General features: G+C 35.0%; 1 protein-coding gene and 1 long non-coding RNA gene across 2 annotated transcripts in view; both read right to left on the bottom strand.

Moving 5' to 3' along the window:
• Positions 1-12,270, bottom strand: part of Slc13a1 (solute carrier family 13 member 1) — an 82,100-nt gene that overhangs the window by 26,195 nt on the left and 43,635 nt on the right. The window contains exon 7 of the mRNA XM_048450986.3: positions 8,544-8,695. Coding sequence (XP_048306943.2) covers positions 8,544-8,695 — 152 coding nt within the window. The remainder of the gene's footprint in view (positions 1-8,543; positions 8,696-12,270) is intronic.
• On the bottom strand, positions 6-2,691 carry LOC148117846 (uncharacterized). Its single transcript, XR_015736695.1, has 2 exons — positions 2,623-2,691; positions 6-394 (listed from the first exon to the last, which is right to left on the bottom strand). It is a non-coding gene; the product is annotated as an uncharacterized LOC148117846 (long non-coding RNA).

The raw sequence follows: 12,270 nt of genomic DNA on the forward strand, positions 1-12,270 counted from the left end.
CAAGGGAAGGGAAAATATATTTTCATTATAAGAAAAAATTCATAAAAATTTTGATCTTGACCATTCTGTTTGGGGTGGACAGAGTCCTATCATGAACTAAGAAGTTATATGCAATCGATTCCTGCTGGGAAAGGGAAAGTCAGTCTTTTCCTATGTACTACCATTGGGCAAATCACCCACATCACAGCAAGGCATTGAGCCCAGGAGCAGTCGCCCAGTACAAAGACTCAGACTCCACATTTTAGTTTTGCTTTCTGTGGCCTTTTTGTTTTCTTTGGGCACTCTTCTGTCTCGTTGGAGTTGTTTTTTTGTTTGTTTGTTTGTTTTGATTTCTCCCTTAGTTTTGACACAGAGAGAGAACTTGAAGTCAGACAGGTAACGAGGTGGGAAGGATCTGGAAGGAGTTCGGAGAGAGAAAACACGATCAAAATATATTACATGAAAAATTAAATTTTATATATAAATGAAATGCCTTAAATTACATGTATACAGTAAAGTTACATACTTTAATTTTTTTCTTGAAGACAGCTTCTAAGTAATGTAGAGACTCAGAGGCACCTTGCTTGTGCTGCTCCCGTGACTTTTAATAAATCTATACTTTTTTCCACACAATAATTAGCTGTACACAACTTTAGACTTGTAACTTTTTTCCATAGTTTTCTTTGAACTTATAAAATCTCTTGAATCTCCTGACCTCTGGAGCTAGCATTATCAGCTTAATAATAACTGATATTTTTATCTACCTTGAAGACAGTCAAGGATTGGTTTATGTCTACATAATTAGAAACTGGCAAATGATATTTTTAAAACGTCTAAAATATATATAGAATTAGATGAAAAGAAAATGCTTTACCATGTCCAGGGGGTTCTGTTGCTTTTAATTGGAAAATAAAGCATGTGAGGAGGTACTCACGCTGAATGTTCTGTCAGTCATATTAAATGGGTGAGGACACACTCACGCTGAACTTTCTGTCAGCCATATTAAACGTGGATTACAGAATGGCCTTTGTTTTTCTGTCCAGCCCTTTGATACTTGGAGGCACAATATGGATTAGGATCAGAGCAGTGCCCCCCAAAGCCTCACTTTACTTTTACCATTTTGTAACACCGTGAAATCAGCCTGCATTGCTTCCTGCTCCCACAGGATAGACTTCTATAGAGTATATTTGACTGAAAAAAAAAAAAACTTTTCAGAAGTTTTGCCTTGGGGAGAGTTCATTTGGGAATAAACAACAGAACCCTGAAAAGATAAATTTGGGTGGTTATTTCTTTTCTTGAGTAGTAAAGAAGGCTATAAATAACTTTATAGGAATATGGCCCTATAAATATCACTGTAATGCATACCTAGAATGAATATGCCAAATAGTATGCTATAAAAGAATTATTTTCCTATGGCATTTATTTTCCCTTGGCTCTTAATATTATATAATTAAATAAATGCAAATGTATATCCAAAATAATATCCATCTTTTTTATCATGAATTGTGCTAAAATATTCAGTCCTGATAAAATTCTTATTTTTACCCCACACTATGGAATATATAGCTATGCTAAACATGAGTATTAGTGGTGGGTGATTTCCTAGGTCTTGGTGATATAAAGATAAATAACCATAATAGGGTACAAGCTCTTAAGAAACTCATACTAAAATATGGCACACAGGCAATACGTGGAAAATAGGCAATAGAATAGAAAATCAAGCAGAATAATGAAATAAAAGTGGTTGGGAAAGGGAGAATGTTTATATAGTGCAATGAGAGAAATGATGTTTAAGGTAAAACTGAATTAGCAAGGATGAAAGACAAAAGGTAAGTGTTGGCAAGGATGTGAGAAAAGGGAGTCCTTACTCACTGTTGGTAGTAATGGAAATGGCAGAATACACAATAGAGGCCTCTAAGTCTCTTGAAGATGCAACTTCTATATGATCTCATTGTCTCACTAGTGGACATACATCCAAAAGGAGCAAAGTTAGTAGAAAAAAATTTACAAATACAATGTTTATTGTACGTTTTGTTTTTGTTTTTAAATTGCCATGAGGTGTGATCAAACTGTCAGCTAGTGATAAATGAAGGAAATATGGCAGATATACAAATGAAGTGGTCTTCAGCCACTAAGGAATGAAACCCTGTCATTTTCTCCAATTTTACTATGGATAATCATAAAAGACTTAATAGTGAATAATTTGAACCTGGAAACTATGTGTTGGAGCATAATTTTGCATCCTGTAAACATAAAGAATTTTTTAATGTGTCAATTAAAAGTAGTAGTTGGTGGTGATAGAGATAAAAAGAAAGCAAAAGGCTTTATCCATTTATAAATTGATATTCTTAAATAAATGGATACCAAGTAAGAGATTATGATCGAATTTCATTTGTGTGACTATCAATCAATATCCAGTTTTCCCCACAGTACTTGTGGAAAGTGCTGTATTGCCTGTGGATATAAGAATAAATATTTAGAATATAGTTAGGAATTATGTGGACTTAGTAAATTAGCCTTTTTAGATTCTTTTTCAAGAGCATGATTTCACTAACCCTGAGTAGTTGGATAAGTTTGCAGTGCCATGCATGACTCCCCTCTTACTGAGTGGGCCTTGAGTCTAAAGAGAGAGCTATTGGTTACCTCCAAGTTATGCATGCCACTAAAATGTCTTTTCCAGGGAAGAGCCTCCGATTGGTTATCCAATACATGTCAGCCCTGAAATAATATGCATACAAGTAACATTATATTGACTGAATAGGTGGTATTTATATATTTAGTAATGTGTTTATATATTATTTATTATTAATATAATTATTATATATTATACACATATAATTAAAGAAATAGAGGCCATAAATTTGAGGGGGTGTCTGAGAAGGTTTGGAGGGAAAAAAGAAGTGGAAAAACTGACATAATTATGATTTTAAAAAATTTAAAGTATCTGTCTTTTCTCTTAGTGTATTTTTGGTGTCTTTGTCAAGAATCAAGTGGTTGTACATGAATAGATTTATTTTGGGGTCCTCAGTTGCATGCCATTATTCAGTTGACCAGTGTGTCTGTTGTACCAGCTCAGGCTGATTTTTATTACTATGACTCTGGAGTATAGCTTGAGGTAAGTTATGTTGATATCTCCAGCAATGTTTTGTTGTTGTTGTTGTTGTTCCGAACTGCTTTGCATGTCTGGTGTCGTTTGTGAATCCTTTCGAATTTTAAGATTTTCAAACGAGAAATTCTAAGAATAGTTACATTAGAATTTTCATGAGAATTATATGAATAAACAGATTGCTTTTGGCAGGATGGCCATTTTCACAATACCAACCCTACCAATCCATGAGCATAAGATTTCCTTTAATAGATACGGAGAAAATGTGCCACATATGAAGATAGTGAAGTCTAAAAGACAGGCTGGGGAACAGGTCATGAGGGAAACAGATTCAGAATGACTTGATATGTCCTTTAGTTTTCCAAGTGATCTTTGATAGACCTCTATGAACATGAGCCCAGGGTTAAGAGCAGAGGGCAGAGGCGCAGATATAAAATGGTAAATCATTAGTGCACCCATGGGATTCTAGGCCAGGGAAAGATGATCAGGCAGGAAGGAAACAGAGATTTGGGTGTGAAACTGAATCTCAGTGCGTGCTTAGGCTCACCTTGACTGAAGAGGTCAGGAAAAGGTGCAAGGATGAACAAGTAGGCTAAGAACTTTGAATTCTAATGAAATCCCCTGAGGATGGCACTTCCATTTCACAGGTAAAAGTCCTAAGTCTTTGGGACAAAGTGTATTATTTAAGGTCATAGATTGTGGAGTCAAGTGGAATTTTCAATCCAGGAGTCAAGTGGAATTTTCAATCCAGTGAGTTTATCACTAACTCACTGTGTCTTCAACTACAGGTCCCATCTAAAATTAGAAAGTTTTACGTATGTCATAAAATACCCATAAGCTAGTATAAAATCCTTTTATTTTAAGAGCATTTAAAACAGCTACATTTTATTTTCACCTAAAACAGATATGTTTGGACATGAAGCTTGTGTATTTCCAAGTGTTGATAGTGAAGAAGATAGCACTGCTATTGCGGTTCTTGTGATCAACTATGAACAAGAGAAATTAACTTTAATATCAATAAAAATCACACAGAAACAGCCTCAAAAGAAAGGGTGCAGTTATGGAAATCTACAGTCTTGCTGAAGATCTGGATCATTAACAGTCATAATAAGCTGGTGTCTGTACTGATTATAATCCAGTTTTATTATAATCCTTTTGATTTAGAACTTTTTTAATTGTGCAAGGCTAAGCTGATTCTCAGCTTTGGATCTGAGGACTCTGAGAGATACTTATTTTTAACAGAAGTCTGAAAGTGTTGACTGCTTTTTGTTTTCAGGAGCCAGGCACAACTCCTAATAGCAAGAACAAGCAGCGCATATGAGCGCACAGCAGTGTGACAGCATGCACAAGACCTGGGCAAGTCCAAGCAGACTAAATCCCAGCAGGAAGAGGCAGTGGGTATGAAGTCCTGTCTCTAGCTGGGGAGTGGTTGCCAACCAACAACTGATGGGAAGGAAGGGTCCGTTTTCCCTAGGAGCGTAGCCCCTGAAAAGCTGACCATGCCTCAGTGGGAGATCATATGTCCAAGAATATCTGGGTAGAACAAACTGGCCTCGATAAGGAAAAACATGAGGGACAGGTAAGTGGGCAAGAAAGTGGCACGGAGACATAGGGCAGACGGAGGAAGGAGTGTGGATATGATCAAAGCCAGACGTGTGGGATTCTCAAAGAACAACAGAAGAGCAAGGTAGCAACAAAGCGGAGCAGCTGACAATGCTGCCATCCCCAGGCCCTATGCAGAGTCACACACGCACTGCACTTTAATCTTATGATAACAAATTAATATTTCCCCTGTTTAGATAAGAAGCCTGATCTTCAAAGAAGTTAAGCTGATTTAGTACAGGTCTAACTGACATATGATCCAAAGTCTTTGATGTCTACATTTCTTAATTTAAAAAAAATGATTATGCATTTGTGTATGAAGGGAATGGGTTTGTATGTGTGTGTGTGTGTGTTCATGTCACAGAGCATATATAGAGGTCATTGAATAGCCTACAGCAGTTGGTTTTCACCTTCTATCATCTGGGCCCCAAAAATTAAATTTGGATTGCCCATCTTGATGGCAAACACCTTTACCTGCTTAGGCATTTTACTGGTCCCCACATTTCCTCTCTGGTACATGTCAGGGAATTTGTTTCTAAGAGATTTATACTGTTTGTTTCCAAAGTGAGAGTCACGGTAGTTGTTGGGAATTAGTAATGTGTTGGGAGAAAATAAATTTATTTTCTTCATCTGGAAGTAGCAAAGACAATAAGGTAGCCAGGTAGGCTTTGAAACCAAGGCAAGAACAAATGCATTTCTTTCATTTCATTTTTTCTTTTTCTTTCTTTCTTTCTTCCTTCCTTTCTTTCTTTCTTTTTTCTTTTCTTTTTTTTTTTTGAGACAGGGTCTCTCTGTGTGACTTTGGGCCTGTCCTGGTAATTGCTCTGTAGCCCAGGCTGATCTCAAACTCACTGATACTCTAAGCTATGTAGAAAATGGATACTACCTCAGTTCTTAAAAATACATTGTAGACATTGCTCCATTAATTTATGAGTTATTTGCACTAATTTTATTACTGTACATAGTGTTTGCCTTGAAAATCTTTCTGAATCATGCCAGATTTCCACTGTCAAATGTTCTGTAGCATATAGCAGAAATACTCCTTTAAGGCTTACTGGAGTATTTATATTTTGATGATGTTCTATTATTATCTCTCAACCCTGTTTACAAAATGACATATGAACCTATTGGTAGATATACTATAGTAAATAGAAGATAGATAGACAGGTAAATAGCTAGAAAAGAATTCAAAATAGGTTATGTAATATTTTCCTTTCAACAGTGCATTTGGAAGATGGCACCTTACTTTAAATATTAATGACAGAAATTGCTGATATTTAAGTTCCTATGTAGCCTTTAGCATTTGGAAGAGAAAAACATTACAAATTCATTATTCTTCAAAACAACAGCAATCCATATAAAGAGGAAAAGATTGTATTGCCTTAGTGAATTCCTAAGTGAAGCTTTAAAAAAAAAACCAAGACAACATATATTGGAGAGCTTTAAGCTTCTGACATTTATCCAATGATTCTGAATCAACAATGTTTTATCGTAGTTTTATGATACTACTGTATTTTGCAAAGAAGTATTCAGGGAAAAGCTCATTAAGTATCTATTTTATTTAATAATATAAATTAAATTATAAATGACATGTCTTTTCTCTTTTACAACAGTATTTCTATCAAATGGTGGATCTGATTTTATAATCACTTTTTCAATATAGCATTAGTTAAAAGGCAAAATGTTGAAGACAAACACTTCCTTTCAGTGTGTATTTTAAGCATTTTTTAATTTTAAAGGGAATTTTAGTCAAATTTTATGATCAGGGACATTAGATTAATTAAAATAGTTTGAAACTTTTGTTCAATTCCTTACATGCTCTTGACCTGGTATGACAAATAGATTAGCACATTCAAAGAATCAAGAACAAGATGAAAAAATAGTAATTTTTAAGTCTGGTTTATATACTACACAGGACCACAAAGGTTAGGGTCAAAGTCTGCATGAATTCAACTGTAGGAAGAGGTTTCATTAGAATGGTCTAACTATTCTATACATAAAAGCACTCTAACACTAACTGTAGCAACTTGGTCTCAACATTAGGAAGAAGATTCTCAAGAGCTGGTTGAGATGCTGAAGCTCTTTTCTTAACCATGAGTGTAATTCTAGCTTGCAGAAATGACTCAGCTGCAATTCCAGTTCTGAATTTGGGTGTTCATGGAATACAGCCTTTCAACACTGATTTTCAGATGTCCTCTACTCATGAATCAAGCACCTTTCAAATATTTCCTCCTAAGTGATTGCTGCACATATGAAGCATCACTGAGAATGGGAAGTGGACACAAAGCTCTATGCCTAACCAAGAAGCTTTTTGCAATGAATACTTGCAGTAAAGGGAAAATTTAGTTTTCTCCAATGGATTGCATTGGGTATATCAGTCACATTTTAGGGTAGACCCCATGTCTAGGTATAGCTAAACAATGGGGTATGTACTCCATATTTTTAAGACTTTTAATTTGTTTTTTCATGTGCTTATTTGTTTTGATTTTAAATTTTGTCTTGTTTAGGGGAGAGAGAAAGAGAATAAAAAGATGGGAAGATGAGAAAGATCTGTGAAGAGTTGAGAAAGGTGAAAACATGATAAAAATATAATGTTCTTAAAATCATAAAAATAGCATAAGTATATACATACATTTATATTAAAATATATAAATTAAAATAAATGTGTATCACAGAAACATTAAATCACGCAAAGGTATTCAGTACTGAGCCTGAACTTCTACATCATTGTTCCTTGTACATAGGATGCTTCTCTTTGGAGAACAAGAATGACATTCTTAGGGTTGGATTTGTTGGAGAAATTTTGTATGAAAAATATTTTACAAATAATTTGAGAAGGTCCAAAGAGCCTGGGGTTCTGCATCTTAGAGTGTAATTAATTCCATGATTATGAGCCCTATCTTTCATGAGAAATGTCTGTCTCCTCTTCTTGGGCTTCTTAAATGCCATACATCTTCCTAGTATTCCAGCAAGTGTAAAATGCACCTCTAAAACTTGAAATAGACATTTTTTTCTGAGCTCAAACAAAAACATGTACTTCTAATGGTTGCTCCAATAGTTTTACATAATGCAAAACATTTTAGCATTATTTACACATTTAATTCTCATAGTACTTTTGCAAAATATGACTATTTTACATATGGAGAATTGCATCTTAGAAATATTATTTTTAGTTAAATTTTATAAAATAGGGAAATAAAGTTGTAGAAGTTTGAACTAAAACAGTATTATCGTTGAACTTGCAGATTTCTCAATTTTTGTAAAATTCTGGTCTCACAACTGTAAACTTTAATTATTTACATTCCCCTAGGATATTCTGGGGCTTTCATATCTGGTAGCTACCTAATGCTGCAGATATTTTGGGAGTTGCCAACTTCAGCCACTTGCAATTAGAGTCTGTAGTCACAGTTCACCATTTAAGTTCAAATGCTCAGTAGTCAATCCCTGCATAAACCATCTCATGCAACAGTGCGTTTGCATGCCCACTCATTATCACGTTATTGAATTAGTTACAGTGAACCAATTTTTCCCTGTCTGGTAAGAGGCTCAGTTGGGAGTTCTGCTACATCCCATGTATGATAAGCCTACTGTTGGTGATGCTGGCAGAATACAATCATGATCTGATCGTAGATTAGCAGAAGAATGGTCCTTCAAGTAGATATTAATTTGCTAAATCCTGCACATTTCAGCCTTTGTCCAAAGAAAGGTCTCTAGATCTAGAGACATTCTCATAAGAAACGACGATACGGTACTCCTGAATAACAGTTCAGTCCCTGGATTTGATAAGTCAGGTAAGACAAACGTCTGTGGTTTGTTTGCTGCCTACTTGTTAAACCACAAAGCTGATTTTACTTACGTATTGAAGTGCTCAGAGAAGATCAGGTTGGTGGAGGTGCCAGTGATTGTTGTCAGCCCTCCAATGGTTGAAGAGTAAGTAATAGATAAACACATGAGTTTACACATCATGTGGTCCCTCTTTGACCGATACGCTACTCCTGTGACTCTGTTCTGTTAATCAGAAAAATACATCATGAGAACAGCTCTACTTGTGGTCCGAACAACATTTCTTATATAATAAATGTGCTACAACTTTCCCGTGTCATATACAAAGGATTGTGTTTGAAGATGAAACCTTTGGTAGATAATTAGAGTTAACGCCATGAGGTGAGATCAAAGCCCCTTTAAAAGGGGGCATTACGATTTCTCTCCACCAAGTAGAAATGCAGGGAGGTAGCCATGTTTGTGTCCAGGAAGCAGTCTTTACCAGACCCCTAAACCTGCCAGATCTGAATCCTACACTTAAGTGTGGTTAATGGGATTTTGTGGTGTTTTGTTATAGTAGCCTGGGCCGACTAATAACATAATACCTTCTTGTTCACAGAAAAGAAACAATAAAATAAACATTTAAATAAAACATTGAAATACTTCACAAAGATAATTTCCTTAACGCTTCTCTTCTGTCTCTAAGCCAACTCTTATAGTTTCCTGATGATATTGATGGTACATGGTCAGTAGGTACCCCACTATAGCTTCCATAATATCCTGCATGCCTATACATGCACACATGTGCTCTCTCTCTCTCTCTCTCTCTCTCTCTCTCTCTCTCTCTCTCTCTGGATAATATAAGTTGGATATTCCTTTTTTCTGTACTTTTGATCTTATTCTGAAGTAGTTATTTAGTGTTTTCATTTAATGATTCTGTTTGACTTGGTCTCTCCATTTTACTCAAAATATTTGTCCTAGTTTCATTTCTGTTTTGTGAGAAAATATCCTGACAAAAATGCAAGCAGAAAAAACTTACAATTGTAAGCTTAATTCAGCTTACAATTCTAGGTTGCTATCTGGCCTGACAGAGAAGTCATGGGGACAGGAGCTAGTAATATCCAACTTGTTTCTGCTCAATATCACCTTTACACACTATACAGTTAAGGATTTCCTGAACTGCATTGTATCCATGTAAATTTTGTACCTTAGAGACATAGGCAGTATTAAACCAAGTTACAGATGAAGACATAAGACACAGAAAGGTTAAACGAATTACCCGGTGTCAGTGCCTAAAAGTGGCAATCCTGGGTAATGAAATTATTGTTTTGCTTTAAAGTACAGAGCTGCAACTCTGATTCTGTGTTTTTTGTTCTCCTTTAAGTATTCTTTTACTCTGCTCATTTATTTCCTGTTACTTAAAGTGCTGCAAATATGTTTAGATTCCTCCCTAACCAAAGCCATAATGTCATCTTCTGTTATCTCTGGCCTGGGTTGATTTAGTAATATCTTTGAGACTCCATGGTTCAACCCTTGATGATTTTAGATTTATTCTTTATGCTTCACTCTTCATATAAATCTAGGAGCTATATTAGCTCTTGTTATATATTGTGCTGTATTCGTATATATTTTAATATGTAAGGATATATTTACATCTCTAGTATATCAGACACATCTTAAATAGCTAAGAATTGCTATAAGTGCATCCACAGGTTATCTTGGTACCCAAGAACATTTTTAAAAAATACATTTATCCATGTATCTTGGCTATTGTGATAGTGCTACAATGAATAATGGGGACTAGATATTATCCATAACTTTGATTGCATTTCTTTTTGATATGTGCCTAGAAATAGTATTGCTGGATCATAGGTTAGTTCTGCAGTTCATTTTGTAAAGAACCTTTACAGTATTTTATATAATGGCTGCAACAACATATACTCCCACCCACCAGCACAACAGTGTGCATTGGTATTCCATACAGATAAACATGCTAGCTGCGATATCGACAGGGTAAGGCTTTTAACAAACTCATGGTAAGAAAAATGACTGCTCTCTAAAAGTCATCATGGATGTGGAAATGGCATTTAGCATGTCAGGGTCTGGTACTATGGACTATAATTTACCTTTTATTTTTAATTAATTTAAAGGTCATCCCCCATAGGTATTTACTTTTCACCCAAAAGTAAGAAATTTATAAAGACTATTTGCCTTGTATTCTATATGGAAATGATTTGTATTTTTCCATGTGGCTTTTTTCTATTTAAAAGTTACCCAAAAGGTATGCAAAATATTGCAAACTTTATTAAAAATTCATTAGTGAATCTAAGTGAAACCTGAAATGTATGGCTTATATATTAAATACTTTTATTATAAAAAAGACATCCAACAACCCAGGAAGTGGTGTATAATTTGGACATTTTTAAACTAATAGGTGCAGAGTTTTGAAAATGTGTTTATGTATTGCTCCCCATTGATGTTAAAGCTTTCAGATTTAAAAACAAATAAAATACAAATTTTCATATGAAAGATGAACTACAAATATTTGCATATAAATATAATTCTTGAAATACCCTGGCAGGTTTGTAATAAAAATAATTTTATAGTGATATGCCACAGTCTATTTCAAAATAAAGAGTGTCAAAGCAGCATTAATTCCAGTGTGTGCACATTAACTGATATTTGTGTAGATATGATAGATTTAGACAGGCAGAGAAGTTTAAGGTCAATTCAAATTTCACAATAAGTAAACATAATCACTAATTGATGACACCCATCAAGGGTTTAAAGAATGCTTTTGGTGTAGAATGGGAGATACACGTTTTTCCCATCCTAGTGAACATAAGCTTTATAACTGAGATTTATTGTCATTTTGTATTGGGCATGGGAAACTGAAGTCAACCAGTTACACTGAAGCAAGGAGAGCCAATTGCTAATACAGAAATTATATAAAAAAGAAAGAAAGTTTTACAACAAATTCGTCGTTGATGTCCTCTTAAGACAATAACTTGAATCTAGAACCAAGTGTTTGACACCAGATCAATAAGAAGCTGGATTGAATCACATGAAATAGACAGTTAGCCCCTGCCCAAGAGGACACACGTGTTTGCAAATAAGGGATGAGAAAACCATCACTCTGTGGCTTCATAGAGGAGGTTTTTGGTGACTGTTGTATGTTTGCTTTCTACTGAGTCGGGTGTTGGGGAAGGAGAATATGAATATAAGAATTTCAAAAAAAAGGAGGATTAAAATAAAAATGTGAAGCATCTACAAAGATGAGTTATGAAGTGACCAGAAAGACTCTTGTGCCAGGGTGATGAGGGGACTCTGGTGTCATGGGTGTGTTACGAATGGGAGAGTGCTTATGTCATAAGGTGAAGGAGACTTCAGTGAAATAAGGTAGACAGGTTAATATATGTTTTCAAACACAAAAATATACACACATGCACATAGGTGACTAGAGATTATGCTAAAAGATATGCCAAAAATTTTAATAATAGTATTTCTTGATGATGTAATTATAGTATCGGCTGCCTTGTTGATATATTTTATATTCTCAGCAATTATAAGAATGTGTTTTTTGACATGTAAAAGGGTTGGTTATAGGCTACTATAGCAGACAGATATTTATATTTGACATGGAACAAACATTATTTTTTTCAGACAATAAAATAAGCCTTAAATGTGGCAGCCATTCATCACAGAACTGAAGCCACAGATCCTGCAACATAGATCCCTCTCAGTGATTTCTTCACTACACCACTGCCTTTCAATGGGTTTCTTATCTATGTAAGGTTTTAAAACTACTTCTAAGAGTTTGA

Source organism: Myodes glareolus, chromosome 25, assembly GCF_982192425.1.
Source record: "Myodes glareolus chromosome 25, mMyoGla1.1, whole genome shotgun sequence".
NCBI lineage: Eukaryota > Metazoa > Chordata > Mammalia > Rodentia > Cricetidae > Myodes > Myodes glareolus.